At 42.7% G+C, this 20,788-nt stretch overlaps 1 protein-coding gene across 1 annotated transcript in view; it reads right to left on the reverse strand.

The window, feature by feature from the left end:
- Window positions 1-20,788, reverse strand: part of Acoxl (acyl-CoA oxidase like) — a 258,813-nt gene that overhangs the window by 95,560 nt on the left and 142,465 nt on the right. The window contains exon 12 of the mRNA XM_050134390.1: window positions 7,437-7,526. Coding sequence (XP_049990347.1) covers window positions 7,437-7,526 — 90 coding nt within the window. The remainder of the gene's footprint in view (window positions 1-7,436; window positions 7,527-20,788) is intronic.

A 20,788-nucleotide genomic window follows, 5' to 3' on the forward strand; every position in this document is an offset into this window, starting at 1 on the left:
GAGCTATGATCTGCAGCAGAGGCCACCAGCACAGATCCTGTTGCAGGCCAGATCTCAGTCCTTTAGCTGAACAACGTGACTGAGCTGATCCCATCTTCTGATGTGAGAGAGATCCTTATCCCAGGGTTGTGTCCTTCAACATCATCTGCTAGTCACTAGACTCACCCAAAGTTAGAGGACCAGCGTCTATTAAATCGCCTTCTGGGTTATTACAGGGTTCTCCTAAAATAGAGGGTAACTCCAAAACTTCAGATCAAGGTGCAGCCCTTACTGTCACTTCAGGTTGGCCTCAAGGATCTCATTCCAGTTTACAATGTCTTACTTACCTGGGGAAAATTTCAAATTCTTTCTGCTATGGAGGGAGGAGATGAGTGAGGCTAAAAGACGGATGGATGGTTGGATGGTTGGATGGATGGATGGATGGATGGATGGATGAATGGATGACAGACAGATAGATACAAGCATACATACATACATACATACATACATACATAGATGGTAGAGAATAGCTATGGATAGATTTGTCCCTTGGAAAGAACTTCTTACCTGTTACTCTTCAATCCTTTTCTTTCCTTTCCTACTTTTTTAAAGAAGGAACTATATATTTTTAGATTTTTCCTTTAGTTTTGAGAATTCCATATGTGAGAATCTCATATATATTCCTTTATTTCCCTCTTTAATTCCTCCACGTTTTCCCCAACATGTGTCTTACCAACTTCATGCCTTTGTTTTGTTGTTGTTGTTTGTTTGTTTGTTTGTTTGTTTTGTTTTGGGGATAACCTGATAAGTCCAGTTAGTACTGCCCATATATGCATGAATGTGGGGCCATCCACTGGAGTATGGGAAGCCCACCTATAGTTACACCCTCAAAAAATAATAATATTTGCTCCCCCAGACACTATTCACTGCCAAAAATAGCTCCCCCACAAAGGGTGGGGCCAGAGATCATCTATGCTGAAATGTTAGCGGGCTTGATCTTGTGTAGATAACCATAGCTACTGAGAGGTCATGGCTGTGAGTCCAGAAAGGGGCTGTAGTCCAAGTAGACTTGATTCTGAAAAACTCAAAATCACATAAAATCAACTAAAAACTTGAGGTAAAAAGTAAAAGGCTCCTATTCAATGCTTTATATCCAATGTCTCATTCCAGGAGATTTGGTTAAAGCAGCAGAAGGTGTCAAGTTCAAAAAGATTCTATGTGCTCCTAAGTGGGCTTCATCGCAGTCCGTTTGTCCTGGTGTCTTAATGGCCTTTCTTCTTTCTCACTCGGTTCAAGAAGAAACACAGGCTTTCCCTGTCACATGGCTAAGTCCCTCCTGCTTCTTACTTGCGCTCTTTGTTAAACAGAAACCACTTCCTGTTTGAAGCCTTCCTTTGATCCCACTTGCTCTCCTGTCCTCACTTAGACTAAATGTTTCCTGGGCTTGGGCCGTCCAGGTATTTCTTTACACAGACTCCACTTGGGCAAGTTCCAGAAGGCCATTGTCTTTTGAGCTCTGGATTCCTGTGTGCCTAGCTACCTAGGCCTTTCATTTAGCAACGAGGCTGTTCTTTCTCCATTACATTTTCCGTCATCTTGTGGCATCTCTGTCAGCTGTGGATGACTGGATTTATCCCTGGGTTTCTGCCTTCTTACCCCTAGCTTTATGCCTGGGTTATGCTGTTTGTGTTTCTTATGTAATCTGGTGGAGAGATGCATTCTTCGTGATCAAGATTTCTCACATATGAACTGTGTGTGTGTGTGTGTGTGTGTGTGTGTGTGTGTGTGTGTGTGTGTGTGTGTGTGATTTTGTTTTGCTTTTTGGTTTTAGTTTTGGTTTGGTTTTGTGGTTCTATGGACTACATTGATGCTTACTATGAATCTGTAACTCTCTTTGAGCTCTATGGACATCTTAACAGTACTAATTGTTCCAGGGCATTAGCATGGCTGTTCTTTCTAGTTGTTAAAGTCTCCTTAATTTTCATTCATTGGTGTTTGGTGATATCTATGGTAAAGGCCATTTTTGGTTCGATTTTTCCTGTGCACTTTATTTTTACACTTTTGGCTATTTTTAATAGGTCTGTTTTCATGATTTCTTTGGGAATTTTGTCATTGGATGTGTAAAATTCTGGAGTTTTATGTATTGGTTTTATATCCTGCAGTTTTACTGGGTTTGTTTATCAGCCCCATTGCACCTTCAGTGGTGTCTTTAGGCTTTTCTATACAAGGAATAATATCAGCTACAACCTGGTATAGTTTGACCACTGTCTCTCTTCTATACAAAAATCAACACAAAATGGATCAAAGATTTAAATTTTAGCCTCTGAACTATGAAGCTACACGAATAAGGGGAACACTTTAAGATAACGGTATAAGTGATGATTTTGCAGACATGACCTCAAAAGCATGGGGAAAATATAAAAGAGGGATTATGTTAAACTAAAAACCTTCTGCATTGCAAAAGGAATAACTTTACACCAGAGTGAACAGACAGCCCACAGAATGGGAGAGGGCATTCACCAACTGTTCATCTGACAAAGGATTAGCATCTAGAATATAGAAGGAAGTCGCAGAACAACAAACCGAATAACTTGACTTTAAACACTTCTTAGAAGAAATTCTAAGGGCCAACAAACACATGAAAACACGCAATAGGATTGGCCATCGGCATAGACAAATCAAACCATAGTGAGATATCAGAGCACTATTCAGAGCAGCTAACAGTAAAACAAAACAGAAAAAAAAAATGCTAGTGGGAGGTGAAGGAAAAAAACATTTTCACACACCCATTTTGCCAACCATAACGGCCTTTCGAACGGCCAAAAACAGAATGGCCATTTGATACAACTAACTCTCTTCTGGGTGTCTATCCGATAATGAAGCCAGCATACCAAAGAAACACCAGCATGTTTCTGCAGCAGCACTCATAATAGCTAAACATGGAATCAAACTCTGAGCCCATCAGCAGACAAGCAGACAAAGAAAATGTTTACATATACAATGGGATACTGTTCAGCTATAGAAGACACAAAACCCTGCCATTTGCAGCATGTACTTCAACCAGGGAAGAAATATTGCCGCCCTGTGACAGCCTGTGAACGAAAAGCCTGGCCCAGACCCTGTCCTGAATGAACCTAAAATCTAGTTGGTTTTTGTTTGTTTGTTTGTTAATGTGCACTAGTACTTTGCTTGTATGAGGATGTCAGGTATCCTGGAACTGGAGCTATAGACAATTGCTAGCTGTCCTGGGTGCTGGGAACTGAACCCAGGTCTTCTGGAAGAGCAACCAGTGAGTGCTCTTAACTGCCAAGACATCTCTCCAGTCTTAAAGTCGAGTATTCTAACAAAAACAGAAAAGGGAAATTCTGTGCTTGTGGCTGCCCACAGCAGTCCAGGGCGAGTCACTTTTCTCTTGCTTGGAAAAAATGTTTCTTTTTGTGGGTCACAGGACTCCCACTGCAGGCTTCTCGCCCAGGAACAGACAACACTCCATTAGCATTCCTAAGCAGAATCTGGAAAAAGGCAGTCACCCCAGCCAGGTAGGAATGGAAAGCCCCCACTTGGTCTTTTAGCAAGTTTCCCGAGGCTCATTTGCATGTTTTGCATGTTGCATATTTCCACTTCAGGGTAATAAACAGCACGTGTAATGTCTCCGGATGCCATTATTTAGGAGATCTGCCAGGGTGGATTAGGCAGGGATCTGTCCTGGTGTATACCTAATGAGGCAGAAGCAAGTTCTAATGGGACTTCATGGATTCAGACCATAATTGGATTTGGTGGAGGGTGTAATTAAATTCCATTAAGAGCCCAAAACCTCTGCCCTAGAAAATAATGGAAAGGTCAGAAAACCTACCATTTGTCTCCAAGGGAAATATGGAAAGGCTGCAGAAACTCTAAGGACAGCCACCCAACATGGTAGATAGAACTGGGAGTTTCATCTTCAAGGAAGTGAGCTGAAAGCGCCGTGGTTGATAGGAGAATTACAAAACTTCTGATAGTGCAGATACTGGGGAGTGGGTCAGCCGGCCAGCTTGCCATCAGTCACACCCCAGAGAGACACCTGCAGCACGCCTGCTGTGTGCCCAGAGTTTCCAGGCTGCACGGTCTCCAGAGGTGATCCCCAGGTAATGGCTGTGGAGATGGTGCTGGCTGACTGCCCTGGCCAGAGCAACCTTCCTCTGAGAAGGAAGGGATCCACTGAGAATCCATCAGAGGCAGCTGCTCCTAGCCACACTGGATTCTACTCTGATGTTCCTAACTGAAATAGAAAAAAATTCAGGAAACTGGGGGACAGAAATCACTTTCCACTCCTAGAAACCAATCAGAGACAAGCAACAGGTGAGGCAAGCATAACCTTGTTTATCAATTCTTCTTTTATGAATTATGCTTTGCTGGCACGCCTATGACTTTTTCCTTTGTTACAGCTCTCATGAGATTTCCCACATTCTGTTTTGTTTTGTGTTGACACAAGCGCCTTGTAGCTCAGGTTAGCCTCTGGCTTATTATTATAAGCTAAGGATGACCTTGAACTTCTGACCCTCCTGCCTCAGATTCCAGGCACCACTTCCAGCTTACACCAATGCTGGGCATGAAGTCTAGAGCTTCAGGCGTTCCAGGCAAACACTCTGCCAACTAAGCTGCATTCTTAGTCATCGGTTCTCTGCTAAAAGTCTTCTGTTTTTATCATTTACACTTATTTAGGTCTTCTTCGATATCTTCTGGGAAAACTTGTGAGTTTGAACATATAAATCTTATACATGTTTTGCTAGATTTATGTCAACATGTTCATTTTCCTTTGAAAAACTATCAGTGCTACCATGCTTTTCATTTGAGTTTCAAGCTTGTTCACTTCCTTGATGATAAAATGTTTATTGTCAGAGAAGCATTTTTTTTAATGGTGGTAACTTTCAAATCCTTGTCATAAAATCCAGCGTCTGATTCTCCTCATTTAGCACCTGCTGGTTTTCTACTTTTTCTCATCCTTTTCCTGGCTTGTCATATGATGGGCAATGAGTTCCTGTTTCGTTCTGAGTTTCCAAAGGTCCCTGCTTGAGCGTGTTCCTCTTTCCACTTGATTCCCTCAATATTTCCTAACAAAATCAGATCACTAATTTACACCCCCTGGGCATGGGAACAAGGAGAAAGAAAGCCAATCCGTCCCATTCACCACCACCTCACTATGCCCCTTATGGACATTTGGGTGAGGACAGGGGCTCAGCTCTCTGTCTCTCACTAAGAAGGAGAAAGCTGAGTATTACTTCACATCATTTAACTCCTCTGAGACCAAGTGGTGCTGGGGCTCAGCCCCCACCTGACTGCTTTGGGGCAGAGAGGGGTGAGAGTTGTGGTTTGAATCTCAAAGGCTTGCTTGCCACTACATGGACTTTGGAAAGTGGTTGGATCATGAGGACTTGGGACTAATCAATGGATTAGTTCATTGAAGGATTCATAATTTGATAGGCCATGGGAGATAAAGTTGAACCTAATAGAAGAGAGTGGATCCTTGTAAGTATGTACTTGGGGTCTGCATCTTGCTCCCTCCCCTTTGCTCTCTGCTTCCCAGTCACCGTGACTATGTTCCGTTACATGGTCTCCACTATGATGTCTCACGGTCCAGAAACAGTGAAGCCAAGCGACCATGATACCTTTGACACTGAGTCAACATGTGGGCATTTTGTCATGGTGATGGAAAGTTGAGAGGTGATCATGGTATCTGCTTCCCTCATTCCCATAGTTGACACCAGGGTCGACATCCCTTTGATCACCTGATTGGTAGATATAGAGGCTCCATTCATAACAGGCTCCAGTGAAACTACCTGGAGTGAGATCTAGAGCATTCTCTGCTTCCATTGGAGAAATAGAGATTGGCTCCCTACATGCCACTGGGTAGATACATGAATGCTACCATTTTATGCGGCCTGCTTCCTCGGGCTATGGGAAACTCATCAGCTCCCTGCCTGGACCCACTGCAATTGCTGGTGAGTGGGGTGGGAAGAAGGCTAAGGTGTCCTTTCCTTGTGCCTGATTCAAAGTGGACATTGTCAAGTTTTTCTACTCTTAGGTCACTGTCTTCATGGTCCTTCAGCTATGGAGGAGCCTTCATTTTGGAGTGTATTTTGTCCATGATTCTTAGACTCCTGGGCAAATAATTGCCTTTTCATGTCTCAAGGTCCAGGCAGCCAGTATCTTTCTTCCCCTTCCAGCCTGTTTTCTGGGTATTATCCAGGATGTTGAATTCTGAAGAGAGAGGACCCCAGGAGAGGAGGCTATTGCACTGACAGACCAGAAGCCCCCATTATTCATCTGTTGTTATTGTTCCTTTTGTTTTGTTGCATATGTATGTATATAAGCGTGCATACATATATATGTATGTATGTGGGCATGCAAATGTACATATGTATGTTTGTGGGTGTGCAAATGTACATATGTATGTTTGTGGGTGTGCAAATGTGCAGAGGCCTGAGGTTGATGTCAGGTGTCTTTCTTCATTGCTCTCCACCTTCTGTATCGAGGCCAGGTCTTTGACTTTACCAAGAGCTCTCCATTTTGTCTAGTCTAGCTAGCTTGCTTGTCCCATGGAGGCCCTATCTCTGCCTCCCGTGTGCTGGCATTACAGGCACACCCTGGGTTCTGGGGCTCTGAACTTGAGTCTCCATGACCATGCAGCAAGCATTTTATTCACTGGCTCAACCTGCCACCACTATTCTTTTTAAAAATACAGCAATTACATCCTGTATGCAATTCACTTTACTTACCATAAGTTTTAATTTCTGTTGAAAGCAGAACTGCTTGCAAGTACAATTTTAAAGGTGAGATATAATTCCCCACTGAATGGTCGGAGTATGATTTACATAATCATTTTGCTATTGATATTCATTATTATCGTAAATTATGTACTGGTAAGAATGTATTGCTTCAGTGGTTTTTGTTTGCTTGTTTCTTCCATATTTATGATTAGTAAGGTAGAGTCCTGGGATAGAATTACACATAGTCTCCTAGCAACAAACAAACTCTTGGACTTTCACCAGCAATGAATCTTCAACATGCTTTTTGAGACATGAGTTAACTTGAAAAGAGAACAGTGACTCAATTTCTCCTAATTTGGATCTCTGTGTTGACTAGTGAGGTCGACTAACCTATCCTTTTGTAACTTAGCATCCTGTCTTTCAATTGTTTATCTTCAGGGCCTACTTACTCTATTGGAGTAGCATTTCGAGCAGAAAAATCTGACAGTACAAGCAGTTTTCTGAAACTACAAAGACATATTTCAACATCAAAGATGACCTTAAAGAGAAATAACTCAATCTCCTGTTCAACTGCCGAACAGGGAAACACCTGCCGATTAAATGGAGATATCAGATAAAGATAGAACGTGCAGAACATTTCAGATCCTTTGGATAAGCCTTGGTCTTGAAAACCACGCTGTTTAAAATGAATATATGTGTCCTGAATCTTACCTGAAGTATGACCATGTTGTCGCCTTCAAAGGTTACAAACACGTCGGTGTCACATTTCAGGCCTGAGATTCGGTTTTCCATCATGTAACCCTGTTGTAGAAGAGGAGAAGAGAAGGGAAAGAAAAAAGAAAAAAATGTTTTATATTTGTAAGCCCATCATTATATAGGAAGAATAGTTTATTTTAAATTAAAAGCACAGAACACTGGGAAGAACAAGATAGCCATGGATCTCTTACTCAGAATAATTTTGATCTATCTCATTAGCTTTGGAGTCATAAATACTATTTTGAGTATTATCTTTATTGATAGTAAAACATCTACAAATAGTCATTCCATATTTAATCAAAAGACTTCAATTAATTACACCAATATTCTTTCTGTTTTTCAAGTCTTCTGAATTCTACTAGTGACTTACACCAAAGTGTGTGAGAGATTGACACCTCCCTCCACCCTAAAATGCCCCTTCTGACCACTAGACTATGAGGATCATTGGAAGGCAGGATAAAAATTTCACGCTAACATTCCAAGTCCTAATATTATCAACTATTCTGTATTGCAAATCCACTCTTTAATTAGTTCCCTCCTCTTCAACCTCTTCCTTCTCCCTCCCCCTCTCCCTCTCTCTCCCTCCCTCTCTTCCTCCTTTTCCTCCTTTTCATTTCCTCAAGTCCTATTTCAAAGGTATTAGCCCACAATTATCCAAGAGCTGACTGTCTCCTCACATAAAGAACTGGTCCCTTGGGAAAATGTTGGTTCCGGTCCAGGCAAACGTGAAGAAAGCAAGGCTTGCCTCTGGCCTAAGAGCCCTGCCAAGACCTCGTCATCTCCTTCAGTTCAGGCTTCTCCCCACAGAATATCTAGACTCTAGCTTTCTGTCACTTCTTGCTCATAGTCCCTGCTTTGAACTTCTCATCAGGTATGGAGTGGAAATAAAACTGTGTGATGATTTCAGATGTTCTAGGGTGCCCTCAGACCTGAGGAATTAGATATAACCTAACCAGAAGCTCTCCCCGGGCTTCTGGACAACTGGAAACGAAAGAGCAGGAAGAATACAATGCTGACATGTGTGAGATCTGGTCCTTCCTCTCCTCTGGAATCACCAGTCTTGTGTACCATCTAATTTCCTCAGATTGGGTAGGGAGGCTTGGCCTTGCCGAAGTCTAAATCCTTAGGACAGCTGAGGTAACGTATTTAGAAGCTAGCCATGCTGAGAAAGAGCTGATAGAAACTGCGAGCGAGCCTAAAGACCCACCCAGGTTCTGGCTATTACAAACAATGCTGCTATGAACATAGTAGAGCATATACTTTTGTTGTATGATAAGGCCTCTCTTGGGTATATTCCCCGGGGAAGAGACAGAAATCTTTAATAAATAAATAACAAATAAATTTTAAAAATAAAAAAAATTAAAAAAAAGACCCACCCAGCACTGCATTTCCTAAAAGGGATTTTGCAGCCATATGATTGAGTACCTAAAATTCTAAATTTGAGATTCAAAATTCTTTGGGGACAAATGATTATAAAGAGTTTTGTGGCAGGAGAACAATAACAGAAAGCCTCAAAAGCAGCCAGTTGCAAACGAGGGCTGGAAGCCCTTTCTCCTCAGCTTCCACTAAGGAACGGAATGGAGCGTGCACATGTGCACCAGAAGTCCCACTAAGTTCAGGGTGGGCTAGGCGCTCCAATACAAGTTCAGGTTCTTTTCAGCATTTCTCTTACCTCTGTGGCTATCTTAAAAGGCATGCCTTTTTCTCCACTTCCCCTCCTGGCAGCTGCTCAGATTTCCAGCTTGCCTACAATGTTGGTTTTTATCTCAAATTTTAATAAAATTATCCTTGAAATTCCTTGAATTGATTTTCAAATTCTTTTATTAGTGAGACTAAAAATTCAAAAAAAGAATCGCAGTTTCCCAGTAATTGTTTGTTTTTTGATTAAAAAATTAAAGAATTATTTTTTATTAATTACTAAAATCAATAAATTATCACCATTTAAAAAAACAAATCAGGGGAAAAGAATAGGAGGCAAGTAGTGCAGACTCCCCCAGAATTTAAAGCCATCCTACAGTATACAGCAAGGCCCTATAAAAACAAACAAACAAGTCAACGAAAAATAATAACCTATACTACCAGAGATAAGTGGGTACCTGGGGACGAACAATCCAGAGGCCATGGCTGAGGATGGAAACGTGGGCTCACACAGCTAGAAGTAGGAGCTGGCCAGGATGGCAGAAAGGAGGGAGAGCTGCTGGGAAGCCCACAGTGCAGATTTGGGTTTAAGTGAGCCCTAGGGTGTTCCAGGAGGAGGAGGGATATGGCAGACCATGGCAGGAACAATAAGAGGAGACCTCCTCACTTCCCTGGCATTTTGAAGTAGGATTTTCTCTATCCCCTGAGACCTGCAAGGGAATCCCTGCATGCTCTCTGATTAGCTCCTCTGTCACCGTTCCTGGGTTCCTTGTTTTTTGTCTGTGTTCACAGCATGCGAATTCTGTATTCTATTAGAGGGTCGCCAGCTTCAGTCTCTGTCCCCAAAGGTCCCAAACCTGAGTAACCACCCAGGATGGCACTGGTGCTGGAATCTAGATGGTACATGGCTTGTCTTCTTCTCCACCGACATGCCCAGTTGACTGCCCAGCCACCAGTCCCTCCTTGCAGAGAAGGGTGTGTGAGGAGCCTTGGGTGAGGTGTTTCCTCTCCTCTTCCTGTCTCCATTCCCTTGTCTGCCCCTTTCTCACTTATTTTGCATGTCTTCACCCTTCTTATTTCTGTTTTCACTTCCCTTTCCCCATTTCTCACATTTAGACTCCTTTCTACCCCATTCACGTCACAATTCCCAGTTCCCTGTTCCCATGTCTTACATCCGGGCTCCTTTATACCCCCTGTACATGTCACAATTCTCACTTCCCTGTTCCCATGTCTTACATCCGGGCTCCTTTCTACCCCCATACACATCACAATTCTCACTTCCCTGTTCCCATGTCTTACATCCGGGCTCCTTTCTACCCCGATACATGCCCCAATTCTCACTTCCCTGTTCCCATGTCTTATGTCTGGGCTCCTTTCTACCCCCATACACGTCACAGTTCTCACTTCCCTATTCCGATGTCTTACATCTGGGCTCCTTTATACCCCCTATACATGTCACAATTCTCACTTCCCAGTTCCCATGTCTTATGTCTGGGCTCCTTTATTCCTCCTGTACATGTTACAATTCTCACTTCCCTGTTCTCATGTCTTATGTCCCCATACATGTCGCAATTCTCACTTCCTTTTTCCCATATCTTTCTACCCCAAAATACTTTGCAATTCTCACTTCCTTTATTTATTTTCCCCAGGTATGGTTAAGGCAAATTTCCTACTAATGTGTATTTCCCTGTCTGTTAACTTACTTTCCACCCCCTAACACACACCTCCCTTCTTCCGTTTCCCCTTCCGTGTATTTCAAGTGTCTCACTTCCCGTTCTTCTTCCCCTTCTCTTACTTCCCTTATCTAATTTCTCCTTTTCCTTTCTTACTTCCTTTTTGATTTTCTTATTTCAACTTCCTTCCTTTTAAAAATACTAGTTTTTGTTTTATTTTAATTAATTATTTAACTATTTATTGTGCATGTGTGTATATATGTGTGTGTGTCATGTGTGTGCAGGTGCTCACAGAGACCAGAAATCATTGAAACCCATGGAGCTTGAGCTGCAGGCAGTTGTGAGGCACTCAAAATGGGTGCTGAGAACTGAGCTGCAGCCTCTGCAAGACCAGCAAGCACGCCTAACTGCTGAGCCATCTCCCCAGCCTTAAAAACATTAACCGCACCAAACAGCAACTCCCCCCCCCCCACACACACAATGGTACTTCATCCTTTCTTTTTCAAAGATCTGGGTATTTTTCTTTTTTGTTTTTAATTTTGCATATATGACTGTCTTGCCTGCATTTCTTTATGTGCTCCATGGGCATGCCTGGCACCCGGAGGGCATTGGATCCCCTTGAACTGGAGTAACAGGCCGGCTATGAGTCACCATGTGAGTGCTGGGAACCAAACTCCAGCCCTCAACAAGAGCAGCAAATTCTCTTGACTACTAAGTCATCTCTCGAGTCACTTAAACACACCTTTTTAAATGGATAGATAGCATAGAATTTTTTCATGTACAAGATATTCTTAAGTATATACACATGGTGAAACAGTAGTGCTAGCTGATTAACAAACACATCACTTCACATAGTTACCACTTTCATGGTAAAAACACATAACGCCCACACTCTTTTACATTTTGAAGAATACACTATGTCATCATCAATTAACCTCTTAAAAGTCCATTTCCCTTTTCCAGCTGTGTTCTGTGCCTTTGGCCAGTGTCTTGCTACCACATCCCCATTAATCACCCCAGGCTCCAGTAGGTCCCTCTCTACTTTCCACTTCTATAATATAAGCTTTTTAGGTTCTCCATGAGTTAGATCATGCAGTACTTGTCTTTCTGTACCTGGATCATTCTACTCAACAGAATGTCCTTCGGTTTCCTCTACAGTGTCATAAAATATCAGGCTTTCATTCTTTTTATGGCCATATGCACAGACAAAGAAAATGCAGTATGTGTATATATAAATGTATACACATACATGCATACAAAGGTAGTTATCATCAAATATGACCATGGAGCCTCTTGGTCCCTTTTCTATTACTACAGTAGACTGAGACTGAGAAATATACATGCAATATTATACTACCAGAGATAAGTGGATACCTTCTGTGTACGGTTAAAGATAAGGATCTAATTCAATCGTTGTGTGTGTTTGTGTGTGTGTCCCATTTTCCCATTGGTCCAGGAGACTGCCCTCTCTCCCATGTTTGTTCTTTACGCATTTGTCCAAAACATCTTGGCTGCAGGAGCATGGGTCCAGCTCTCTACTGTCTCATTATCTCTGTCTGGTTTCATGTAAGAATCTTGCTGTTTGGTGGCTATGGATTTGGAGTCATCTAGTGATTGAGCTTTTGGTTATTTTGGTCAAGTGTGCTTTGGCTATTCAGATTGTTTTTCCCCTTATAAATTTTGGTAGTGTCCATGCATTTCTGTGAAGACCTGCATTGGAATTGGGTAAGTACCACACTGAAATGTATGTCAATCTAGGTCACATGAGCATTTTAATGATATTAATCATTCCAATCTAAGAGCATGGGCTCATTTACAGCTCTGTATCTCTTCAGTTGCTTTAACCAATGTTTTATTGTTTTGGTTTTTGGCAGAAGTTTTTCAGCACTTTGGTTATACTAATCCCTAGTCATTTTTGGTAGCTATGATAAATGAGATGGGTTTCTTTATTTTTCAGATAGCTTTGCATTGCTATGTAGAAATGCTGCTACTTTTGTGTGTTGACTTTGCATCCTGAGACTCTATTAAATTCATTTGGCACTCTGTGAAATATTTATTAAATATTTTATTGTAGTTTCCCTGCATAATCCTGTCATCTGCAAACAGGATTATTTTAACTTCCCCCTTTCTAAACCAGACGTCTTTTGATTTCTTTCTCTTGTTTGGTTGCTCGAGTTAAGTCTTCTAAGCTGTGTTGACTAAAAGCGGTAAAAATGAGCTTCCTTGTTTTATCCCAAATCTTAGAGGAAAATCTTTTAACTTTCCTCCTTTTAGCATGCTAACCATGAGTCTGCCATGCTGTCTTCATTGAGTTGAAGCACTTTTCTTTCTATGACTAATTTTTTTTATCATGAAGGAATGTTGAATTTCATCAAGCATTGTCTTCTGTATCTATGACAATGACTAGTATGTTGTCGCTGACCATATGATTGTATGTAGGAAAACTGTGCACTATGGTAATATGATATCACGTTTGTTGATTTGAATATATCAAGTTATCCTTGCATCCATGTAGTGAATTCCTGTTAGCCACAATGAATGATCTTTTAATGTTCTGTTCAATTTAATTTATTAGCACCTTGTTGAGAATTTTTTCAACCATATAGTTATATCACATTTACCCCATGTATTTACACACACACACACACACACACACACACACACATCTCCAAAGTACACATTGGTGTTTATGATGTATCTATATATCAGTAACATGATGTGAATAAATCTGGAGTCTGAGGGAATCCTTCTCTTAGTTATTCAACAGTACCTTGGGGCTTTATTATAGAGTGAAATTTTTCTTCCTTCTCTTTGGGCCTCCCAAGTGGGACATTAATTTATATATTCTTGGTGAGGTTTATAGGGGGAATGGGAAAGAAGAAGGGAGTGGGGGAAAGAAAAAGCCATCATCCTCCAAAAGTGAGTAATATTTTCCATTAGCTGACTTCACTCTTAATAAAACAACAGAACGAAAGGAAGAAATGCGGACTAGATGGAGGGAACTCTAAACCCGTGCTCCCGAAGCCAACAGAGTCCTCAGGGGGAGACACAGCCCAGAATCTCATCTCTGAGAAGAAGGGGCACATTGGGTGGATGTGCTACCCTCTCTCAGCCTTCTGGGTTCCATCGAGCCGCCTAGCAGCTAATTGCGAATGTCACTGAGGTTGTGTCCCATTTCAGAGAGAGCCCGTGAAACATAGTTTTTGATTCAAGCTCTGCATTTTGAAAGTTTAATATTTTCCTGCTGTTTTCAACATCTCTGATTTTTTTTACTGGATGATTACATTTAATAAATGTATCAGAACAAATTAGAAACAGACTTTCTTCCCTCTTTTTAAACAAACTGAGGGCAAATTTTGTTAATTTAAAGAAGAAACAGATGCAATCAATCTTATCTTATTTGTTAGGGGAGGGCCAATGAAAAACACGTAGGAACAGAGCCTCCCAGCCAGGGGACTATCTTAGGGCTGAGTTAGTATTGCTCTTGCATGCCTCCACCATTCAGTCCCATAGGCAAGAGGAAAGGCGTGTGTGGAGAGTGACTGTAACCTCTCTGGAGACTACCCTGATCTGGGCTGAGTCTTCCGAGTCCAAAGCTCTGGGTCCAACAGAGCCGACGATGAGCTGACCGACTCTGCCCTCCATGACCGGAACCCTCTGTTATGGTATTGTATCCTCAGAACTTAGGAACTGGCCAGGGTGAGAGAACATTCCTTCATGAATCCTGTCACCAGTTGTCTGCCCTGGGTGATGGACACTAGGCTGTTCATAATGAGTTAGACATGGTCCTGCCCTCAAGAGAAACAGACATCAATCAGGTAGACCAGTCAAATAACGTCGGTGGTCATGGGGCTGGGGAGACAGTTTGGTCAGTAAAGGACTTGCTTTGCAAGTATAAAGACCCAAGTGAGACCCCCCAGAACACACAGAAACAAAACAAAACAGCATGGTGCACTTGTGACCCCACTGCTGGGGAAGCAGAGACAGGTGGGGCCTTGGGACTTGGTGGCCAGGTAACTCAGCTTAGCTGGCAAATGCCGGGCAAGTGAGAGAGCTTAGGTCAACTGAACAGACGGACCATGCCTGAGGAGCAATAGCCAAGGGTGTTCTCTGACCTCCTTATACACAATGGCACGTGCAAAACACACACACACACACACACACACACACACACACACACACACACACACACACACGGCAAGCTCCAGAAAGGAAAAATGGAAGTTCTGAGGGGTGTGGGAGGACAGGCAGCAAAGAAAGTCAAACACAGTGGTGTGTGTCTAGAGTCTTAACTGCTCAGGAGACAGAAGCAGGAGGATAGCTTAAGCCTAGGAATTCATGACCAACCTAAGCAACACAGCAAGACCTAGTCTCTTTTTTAAGGGGGGAGGTGTATTTTGTTTAACTTGGAACCTCACCAAAATGAATTCAATCAAGTTAGGAATGGGATGTACTTACACAAGTCAAGAGAGCAGAGTGTGAGAACACCCTGAGATCAACAAGGCAGACAGAGAGCAGCTTGCAGTTAAGGCTGGGTAGGAATACCAGGATCAAGTCACTCGGGGGCTTGGGAGCCACCTTGGGCATCTTTTCTGGTGGCTTAGGAGCAAAGTAAAGTTAAAAATAAATGCTAATGTTTGGAGCAGAATCACTTGACTTTATTATAAAAGATGACTCTAACTATTGCGTGGGGCACAGACCATAGGAAGCGAGAGGGCAGGAGAGACTTGGAGCAGTGTAGAGATGGCAGGCCCAGGAGGAACAGAGGTACCACGGAGGGCAGGGGTGCAGCTGATCAGGCACATGACAAAGAGGAAAGCTGTTTCTTTGCAAATTGACAGAGTTTTCCTGGGGATGGGAGTGTGGGGAGAGCGGACATTCAAATTTGTGTTAAATGTAAGAGTCGGAGTGACCGCCCAGTGGACTGATCTCAATGGTCATGAGACATAGGAGAATCTAGGGATGTGGCGAGTCTGGGATGGAAACAATCGTCACCCCTTGGAAGTACTTAGACCCACAAAGATGTGGAATCTAAGAGAATTCCACACAGAAGGGGAACACACCATGCAACCTCGAGAGAATGGAAAGAACGAGGCTGGCAGAGACTTACAGGACAAGAAGGAAGCTGGCTGTGCAGCCCAGAGTCCTGAATGCCAAGAGGAAGGACACTCAGGAAGGAACTCTCCCGTCAAGAATGCTACTGAGGGCTTGAGCAGGTAAGGACCCTTTGATCTGGGTCACTGGGAATACATGGTAACGTAACAAAAACAAGTCTGGTGTCCAGAGAGGATATCCACCTCTGCCAATGCAGCAAGTCAGATACTGTTTCCAAAACTGTTTTGGTAGAAACCATCAAAAACAAGCTTGAGAAATGACTTCAAGAAAGAATAATCAGGCGTCAGGACTCGGAGAGTAAACAAAGGGCAGACATGACTTCAAAGAGGGCAGCAGGTGCTGAAGTCAGCTGGTGGGTTCTAGAAAGTCAACTCCAAATAGTTAGCCTTCTGAAAAGTGATGACCGCCAGGGATGAATGAGAAACCCCACGCCCACCCAAGAGGATGGGGGCTTTGTTAATTGCAGCTCTAGCAGTGGATGGAGGATATTCTTTGCAAACCACAGCTCTAGGGCCTGAAACATATTCCAACCTTAAGGCATTTTTAGGGATAGAGTCACTGTCTAAAAGTCAAGAATTAAATTCACTAGGAAGATAAGGGAAGCATGACTGTGTGGTCATCTAATAACATAATTTCAATATGATTAAAATCTGAGGTCAACACAGTTACAAGGAGCCATTATCCAACACGCTTAACCTATTGGTCACCTTGGAGACTCTGTATCAGATAACGGTATCCATGCCTTTGAGATGGATCTGGAACCTGACCACACTCGATGTCACACACCCGAAGCGTAGGACATGACAAAGTTTTGAAAGTCTATGCTATACTGGCTGTGTTCTGTCACTGTGGTAGAATTGAGCAGGAAAAAAATGAATAAAGACTAATTATTATATCAACAAGCACAGTAGCTCAGACAATGGCTGTTTGTGAAGGGGTTAGCCCTGAGTTGAACATCTTGGGTTTGAACATGAGAACTGTCTGCTCAGCTGCTCTACGGCCTTGGAAAAATGACTAAAATGCTTTGTGGCCCATGTGTCACACACACAGTGCTGGGGTCCCACTAGCGCTACCTTGTATGGCTGCCATCAGAATTTATGTTAAGTAATGCCAAATGCAGAGATGGGCTTTTGACACAAATTAAAATTTAATGACAGGTAAACATTTCTTGCCATCTTTCAGAATCAGGCATCAGGAAATTGAAAAACACTCAAGAAACATATGGGTCAGTAAATGTTGGAAATTAAAATATACTTAGTATCAATAAAGAGTTTTTTCATTAAACCACAATTGATAACATCAAATCAGTATTTCGGATGAAGGGTTGTAGCATTAAATGCTTCTAACAAGTGAGATAGTAAGACAATAACACTTAAGACACAAAAGAGGGCTGGGGAAGCGGCTTAGCAGTGATGAGAACCAGGATTCAAATGCCCAGAGCCACATAAAAGCTTGTCATCCCATCCGTTATCCAGGTGTAATCTAAATCTTGTATCATAGGTGAGCTGGTATGCTTTTATGTGGGTTCTGGGAATCCCAAAGAGATGAGAAACCCCGAAACAAACTGACTAGCCAGATTAACTGAAACAGTGAGCTCTGGGTTCAGCAAGAGCCTGCCTCAGCGTGGAAACTGGACAGCAATCGATCTTGAGCAGCCACATGCATGTGCACCTGTGTACACATGTGCACCACACACACAAGAGCATGCACAGACATGCTCATACACACACACATACAAAAAATCTTAATTGCAAAAAGCTTTAGAAAGATGCCACAAGTAGGAAAATAAACTCAAAGAGGATGGAAGGAAATACAATAATAAAAAAATCTGCAGGACAGAAAAATCAGATGCAATAAAGTGAACAGAGAGATGCTTATGAGTTAAATAATAAGTATAAAGTAAGTTCGGAGATAAGATGAATGAGAAAATAAGTGCCAGTAGAAATGACAAAGGAGCCATGATTACAGCTACACCAGGAATTAAAAAGATAACAGGGCGTTATGAACATTCTATCAGGAAAATTTAAAACTAAGAAGAAACGGAAAAATTACAGAAAAGTGGAAATTATCAAACCAGACCCAAAAAGAAAGAATATAAGTAGATTATAGTTACCAAAGAGGCAACGCCAACAGTGTCACATGGTTTAGAAAGAAACCACAGGCCTGAACAACCCATAGCCGCCTGTCCCAGACATTCAAGGGACCACAAGGCCTGAACAACCCATAGCCGCCTGTCCCAGACATTCAAGGGACCACAAGGCCTGTACAACCCATAGCTGCCTGTCCCAGATATTCAAGGGACAGAGCACTCAGTACTAATTCCACGCAAAGCTTTTGAGATAACAGGAGAAAAAGAGCAACACTGTGAAGTCATTTAGTGAGGGTGTAATATTTTTGTAACACATGTGTTGGTGCATCTTTTTGTGAGGAAGGCATGCATGTAGAGATCCAAAGTTGACATCAGGTGTCCTCCTCAGGAGACAGGGCTTCTCACTGGAGCCCAGAGCTCATTGATTAAGCTCGTCTATGGGTCCCCATGTCTGCCTCTTGGGATCTGGGATAACAGTTGGCCTCATACCTACCTGGCTTTTATGTAGGTGCTAGCCATTTGGACTCATAGTCATATGCTTGTCCAGAAAGTCACTTACCCTCTTAGCCATCTCCCTATCCCTGAGAGCCATATGTATTCTGATATCCAGTCAAGAGAAGGGCACTCCCAGGAAAGAAGGACACGAGATAGCCTTACTCAGTTGCTGATGGAAAACCCCAAACCTGTATCAGCAAGACAACAGTACACATATACGCAAGGTGGACAGCTAAGCTGTGTTACATCCACAAGCTCAGGGTTTGATCACAGAATTCAGAGGGGAAAAGATGTTATCATCACAACAAAAAAAATGCAGATAATTCCATAGACCCAGACTTTAAAACTAACCAATAATATAAACCCACATATACACACATCTGTTCCTAAACCAGGAGTACGACAGGCTAGATCAGTTTATTTTCTATGATAAAAAGACCTAATAAAAAGCTCAGGGGAGAAAGGATTTGTCTCAGCTTACAGCTCCAGAGGGACAGAGCCATCATGGTGGGAAACACACAGTGGCAGGTGCAGGAAGCAGGCCGGACATCGCATCTGGACGCAGAAAGCAGAAAGAGAACTGCAAGGGGACCACCAGAGGTCACGCCCACTGACATAGTCCTGCAGTAAGCTGCTACCTCCTAAAGGTTCTATATCTTCCCACACAGCAGCAAAACTAGGGAGCAAGCATCAAAGCAGGTGAACCTATGGGGGACCGCACCATACCCAAACTGCAGCACAGGCCTTCCTTAAGAGAGCAGTTTGTGCAAGACCAAAATGCAAATGTAGGTGTTTAACCAGCTACCACCACAGGAAATCCTCACCACTTCCATGGTAAGAGACAAAGAAGTAAGAGCAAAAATTGAAAAGGAAGAAGCAAAGCTATCATTTCTCGCAGCCGATACAATCATCATCTTAGAGAAAGCCAGAAAACTATAAACCAATTATTAGGACAATCATGACAGTTTAACGTGGTCGCTGAACACATGATCAATGTGTCTATGTATCCGTGACAAAGGTTAGTTTCATACACCGGAGGAGCTGTTGTAGAGAGGGTAGTAGATGCTCCGTTTCCAGAGTTCCTGCCCTGGTTCCATCAGTGAGAGACTTGAACTGGGATAGGTAGGCTGTTTTTAGTGAGTGTCTTATCACAGACACAGAAATCAAGTCAGGACATCTGGGAGTGGAATCCAATTCGAAGCACCAAATGTCTGCTTCCTAGGTGCCCCGTGCACACAGTCTAAAGGTCATTTGACACAGTGCTCTGTGGGCTTGCCTTCTAGTTCGCACTTGTCAGGAAGATTGGGTGTGAGGTAGATGCTTTTTCCACCTTGTGTCATCATGTTGATATTCAGACAGTTTTCTGTTCTGTAGCATTTCAGACTTCTGAGGTTTCGCAATACACAGCTCAGCCTATATCCTCCATAGCCAAAGGGAAGTCAGAGATGCCGGAAAGAACAAGAATGGGCAGATACTGAGAGATACTAAGGTGAATCTGAGAATCTGGAGGGATGGACGTGGGGGCTCCCAACCCCTCCTGGCTCTTAACTCTCCTAAGACCTGAATTTTCGCCCTCCCTCTTCCTGTCCTCCTGGCCCTCCCCCTCACTCTCTCTGCTTTTTTCTTTTTCCCTCCCTTCCTAAGATGGATTCTTCTTCTGGCTTGAGTAAGCAGTAACAAGTCTCTCCTACTTTTCACCCAGAAGGCTTTTAGCTGAAATGATCACCCCTCTGAAGTCAACTGTGAAGCCTTACTGCCTCCACCCCCTTTGGTTCCCCCTGATATAGGGTGGATCCTTTTAGAGAGTTATGAGTTATCTCACAAGAGGAGAAGGAACTGCACAGCAGACTCCAAATTTGGCAAGGCAGCCCAGGTTACATGCCAGCCACATCCGTTATTCACCCGTACGTCTGGACGCTCTCCATTCTGTATAAAATTTATAATCACCTTACTTTTGGCCCTAAGAAGCTGGGGCTGAGACTTTCAGAGGAATGTTGCCAATGAAATTAATTATCCTTGTGTCACTGTAGCAATTTCTCTTCCCTTTATCAGCAACAAGGGTCAGTTTTACTGTCTGTGCAGCACACTCTAATTTGCCTAACAAGATGGGACCCATTAGCACAAGACTGTCAGAGTGATAACACAGAGACTTTCATGTACAGGGATGACCCTCCCCCGCCCCCACTGAAAAATCACTAGAGACAAAGATGCCTGTTTTTAAAAAAAAAAAAAAACATGCACTATGCTAAATAAGAATTAAGTGTGGGCCACTAACTAACACAGAAAGCCAAGGAACA

The sequence above is a fragment of the Alexandromys fortis genome, unplaced genomic scaffold, assembly GCF_014885135.2.
Source record: "Alexandromys fortis isolate MF-2015 unplaced genomic scaffold, M_Fortis_MF-2015_v1.1 scaffold_6, whole genome shotgun sequence".
Taxonomy (NCBI): Eukaryota; Metazoa; Chordata; class Mammalia; order Rodentia; family Cricetidae; genus Alexandromys; species Alexandromys fortis.